The sequence below is a fragment of the Camellia sinensis genome, chromosome 7 (genome assembly GCF_055761805.1).
Source record: "Camellia sinensis isolate YWXY chromosome 7, ASM5576180v1, whole genome shotgun sequence".
Taxonomy (NCBI): domain Eukaryota; kingdom Viridiplantae; phylum Streptophyta; class Magnoliopsida; order Ericales; family Theaceae; genus Camellia; species Camellia sinensis.
The window spans coordinates 140,726,226-140,731,340 of NC_138967.1; the positions used below are offsets into that span (position 1 = coordinate 140,726,226).

Below are 5,115 nucleotides of genomic sequence, written 5' to 3' on the forward strand. Positions count from 1 at the left end.
GGCGAGTGGGGGTTCTCTTTTCAAGACCTTCCCCTCTCATACCCAAGTTCTAGAGCCGAGGCAACTTTAGTGATGACGGATACGTGGCCTTCGGCATGAGTCAGGGTTTCCTAAATTTCTCAACAAAAAAAATATTTAGGTGGTGACTCTGTATCTAGCAAAATAGTCAAATTTTTGCATTATTTGATTTAAAATCTATTTTCCAAACTGATTTATCGAATTTGGACTCTTTGATGATTATCAGTTTCACATTGTACTTGTGAGACTAGATTCAAAATCGTGGGAGTCCGAACTGTGAGGCCTTTTTTCAAACCCTTTCCGAAAGGTGGGGCGCGGAAAAAGACGAGTCCACATGTAGCAGTTGACCTTTTAACCAAGTCTGCGTAATTTATACCTATGCATGTGTGTGATTCGGTAGATTATCTTGCCATCCTATATATTAGGGACATAGTGAGGTTGCACGAAGTCCTTGTGACGATTGTTTCAGATCGAGATCCATGTTTCACAGCTCTGTTGTGGCAGAGCTTGTAGAGTGCCTTGGGCACTAGATTGACCTTTAACACTGCGTATCATCCTCAGACTGACGGGCAGTCCGAGCGTACTATTTAGATTCTTGGGGATATGCTTCGAGGTTGTGTCCTTGACTTCAAGGGTTCGTAGGAGAGACATTTGCCCTTAGCGGAGTTTGCCTATAACAATAACTTCCAATCGAGTATTGGCATGGCACCATTTGAGGCCTTGTATGGTCGACCATGCAGATCCCCTGAGTGTTGGGCCAAGGTGGATGATGCACCTTTCTTAAGGCCGTAGTTGGTTCGGGAAACGACGGAGAAAGGGGTACTTATTCATAAGAGGTTAATTACGGCTCACAGCCATCAGAAAAGTTATGCCGACCGTAGGATAAGACCTTTGTCTTTTGAGGTGGGTGTGATGCCCCCGAAATATGTATTCACTTTGAAAACCCTAATGTTGAATTATTTTCATAAAGCCCATCAGTTACTTGAATTAATTCGAATCTTGTCGGTTAGCATTACTATTTTTTTATATTATTTCTTACAAAAGCAGGAATTTCCCTAGCCGGAATAAGTTCCCTAACCTAATTTCATTCTACATAAGTTACATGTATTTAACTCCAAGCCCTCACTCTTTATTTAAATTCAAAACTTACCCCAAACTAATACTTGTACCTTGTACCTTGCAGTACCATCAATCATGTAATATATATATACACCTTGAGGGATGTACCCTAGGACCAAAATTAATTTAAAAAAATGGCCCTTCACCCTTCCCTATGGCCGGCCTTTCTAGGAGGAAGAGAGGAGACAATTTTCAATGTATATCATCATGAAATTCTAGAAAGAAACACAACCTAGTACCCTAGACCTAGGATGCTAATTTCAAAACTAGTTCCATTCTAACAAGTATTGCCAAATCCTTGAGTAAGCCTCCCAAATCATCCCTATTTCCTTTAAAATTTCAAACAAATCCTAACCTTTCCATCCATTTCCAACTAATGGGCTTTTAGGACTTTTTACCTCAAAATTTGCCTATAAATACCAACCTTCCCTAAGCTTGGCAAGCACAAACACCACACCACACACACACATTCGGTTAGAGAAAGGGAGGAGAGAAAGAGAGAGAAGTCTAGAGGAGAGAAGAAGGAAGGATAGAGCTTTCTTGTGGAAGCTTAGTAGGTAAGCCACCAACACAACCTTCTCTTTCATTTTCCCTTTTTTTTCAATACATGTTTCTAAGGGTTCTAAACAATGTTTTCAGATCTGTTATTAATGGGTTCTTATGTTAAAAATGCTAAGGGTTGAGTATTGATTCCATCTCTCTTGTATTTTTCCCATTTTGGCACCAAACCATCTTTTTCTATACCAAACTCTCAACTTTGCAAAGTCACTCCTTCAAACAAATTTTCTGATTTAAATATATGGTAGTTAGCATATTTTCTCCACAAAAGTAATGAAACTTTCCCTTGGTGGAATCCCTTTTTCATGAATCTTCTTGTTTTTGGCAAAGTACCCTAGAACCTGTTTTTACAGCCCACTTCCAGAAATTCTAGAAAAATGTACAAAATTATTCTGGACCTCTATTTCATGTGAAAACCTTCCTTAAGGTGTTATATTCAACTAAAATTGGTTTCATCGAAAAACATTAAGCGATTTGCAAGAAAATCAATTTTTCGTAACGGTCGACGGATCTGGACAGAACCTGGACAGCGCTGGATTATTTTCTAAATAACTTAAAATCTGAAAAAGCAATCCCATTTCCGAAAAATGTTCTAGAAACTAGATCAAATTCCCTACGAACCATAGGAAGACCAAGTCCGGTGGAGGATCTAAAATAGACCTTTCATTTTAATCTTTACACGATACTAAATCTGGAACTTTTGTTATGTGTGGATGTTTTATACTCTTGAGTTCATGAGATTACTTATTAGCTTATGATCATATCTTGGCATGATATTATATGTGTTGTGGTTATGTTATTTACCTTTCTCATCTTAAGAATGCATCCTTACATGGATATTATTGTCTTATAAGTTGGACTAATCTTGATTTAAAACATTTAATTCAACGGGAAACCTAGTGGGGAGGGTAATGGGTTTTCAAGCACTTGAGTAATGAAAAGATGAGAATATGTGATATATGGATTGTTGGGATGCGTTCCCTATTTGAAAGTTAAAGTCTTGCGCAAGTGGTTTTCGGAACCCTTGAACGGAGCGGTTGTATTCGGACCCTAGAAGGTTTGGTGTAAGGAGGGATTCGGGCAAGGCCCTATTTTACCGTCTCTTTTGAGGCCCTGAGGTTGGCGCTACGCGGTATATAACCGTTGGTAGGCATCCGAGGTTAGTTCTGCAACAAAGTAGCAAAAGAGAGGGCACACTGAATAATCCGCGTCCGATTCTTGTGGTTGGGAGGACGAAATCTCTTTAGGGGATTTCTAGTTTACTGACATCTAAATTAACCCTTTAATTATTTATTTGAGTATCATGCTTTACTACTTGATGTTATAATGGTGATTGTGTATTGGACTGGGAAAAAGGGGTAGGGTGTGTGTGTGTTTACTGGGCATTCAAAGCTCACGGCGTATCATGCCAAGTGACGAAGCGGAACTCATAGCTGGAGACGACGAGCCCGAAACTTTTGAAGACTTTTGGCTATCCTAGAAAAATTAAAAGTTTCTTTTTGGAAGTTTTGTAAAGACTCATTTGAAGATTTAAGCTTTCTTTTGGGATGTAATGTACTGGAACCATCTTTTGAATTATATACCTATGGTGGTTGTTATGTATTTATATTCTATGTTGAACCTTACTGTTGCTTATGAGACCTTGTGTCAATACCTTTTAAGATCTGTCAAAAGGGTAGTGCGCTGCCTAAGAAAGTTGGACTTAGAAGGGAGGCTAATTTGACTCCTCCGGCGATCTGGGATCTTACTTGGTTATTGACCATAGGACTCATTAGTGACTCTCCCTTGACTGCAACCTATAGTGTAGAATCGGGGCGTCACAACTTGGTATCAGAGCCTAGGTTCAACCCTTAACCCTCGCAACCCTATACGCGACTCTAGAAGCCTTACCCCTTATCTTATTTTAATCTATCACGCTATTATAAGAAGATTAACTAATAAAAATCTTTTCCACCTTAGGATGTCATCGGAAGACCATCCAGGACGCGGCGTCAGTACCGACTCGTGGGGTGTTTTTCGTATACAAGGAAGGAGGGCCATGTCTGTCCGCCCCTACTTTAGCCGCCGCCGCTGTGAAATCACTGCCAAGGAAATGATCAAAACCAAGATACATAAGGTGGAGACGGAGTACTCCCGCTATACAAGGGTGCAGAAGAGGTCTTTGGTGCGGCGTCGCCAACAATTTTTGAGTCGGGCAGCAAAGAAGGCGATCCGAATGGAGCAAGATGAACAGAGGATGGACTCCTTGATACACTGAGCTTTGACCACCATAGCACCGACTCAAGCTGAAAGCCACGAATCTTGTTATCACGGGCCAGGCGACAATCGACCGATGGATATGAAGCAGCCACTAAAGCAGCAAGGAGCAAACCCAGCCTACCCTATAGAGATATCGTCTGAACACAATCCCCCCTCACTAATTTAAACCCCCCGCTCTCCAGGACAAGTCATCGACTCCGCTGATGAAGACCCAGAAGAAGACTTTGATTGGTCAGGAAACGAGAACTAAATCGAGGGATAGTAAGACTAGACTTTTGTAAGACCCACCGATGGGAATCCCTAGAATAAGATAGCCTGAACTTTGTAATGCATAGATGCTCTTTGAATGTAACTCCGATATAGGAGCCCTTTTGTAATGATGCCTATTATAATATATGAATGATGTGTTGATCTATGTTATTGACTGTTACTTGCTTTAGTGCACCCTAAGGAAACTGAACCTTTATTTCAAATCTAAGTTGTAAGATTTTTTAAGACTGGAAACCAACTCATTACATGCCATGAACAGAATGGTGGACACGCGAGCTAATGGCTTATACCGAAACAAGCAACAATGTACGAAACTGTCCCAGAAATCAACACGGGCCCATCCCCGCAAGGGCTGACATCCCCAATAACCGAGGGCATCAAATTTTGGAAGAACTAGGGCAAATAAGGAACAATCGGCAGAATGAGAGGACTCGACTCTTTTCTGACTTTTGGAAGCAGAGGCCCCCAAAGTTCACAGGCGTACCAGACCCGAAGGTAGCTGAAAATTGGCTCCGGCAGATAGAGAAAATGCTAGACACCATGGGCATAACCGAGGCCATTGATAGAATAGCTTTGGTAGTATTCGAGCTTGATGATGAGGCTGACCATTGGTGGGAGTTAATCAAGAATACTCGTGATGTAGCGAGCCTATCATGGAACCAGTTCAGGGAACTATTCCTAAATAAATATTTCCCAAGTGCTATCCGCCGAGAACAAGTCAAGGAATTCCAAAACCTGGAACAAGGGAATATGACCGTGACCCAGTATGCTACAAAATTTGAAGAGCTAGCCCGTTACGCAACCAGATACGTAGAAAATGATGAAGAGAAAGCAAGGATGTTCGAGTGGGGACTGGACCTTACAATCAGGGGAAGAGTCCTTCCGCAATGA

At 41.2% G+C, this 5,115-nt stretch overlaps 1 protein-coding gene across 1 annotated transcript; it reads left to right on the forward strand.

Annotated features, from left to right (window-relative positions):
• Positions 1-4,503: 4,503 nt before the first annotated feature.
• Positions 4,504-5,115, forward strand: LOC114284275 (uncharacterized). Its single transcript, XM_028227185.2, has one exon. It carries the CDS (start codon positions 4,504-4,506, stop codon positions 5,113-5,115), a length of 612 nt encoding a protein of 203 aa, XP_028082986.2.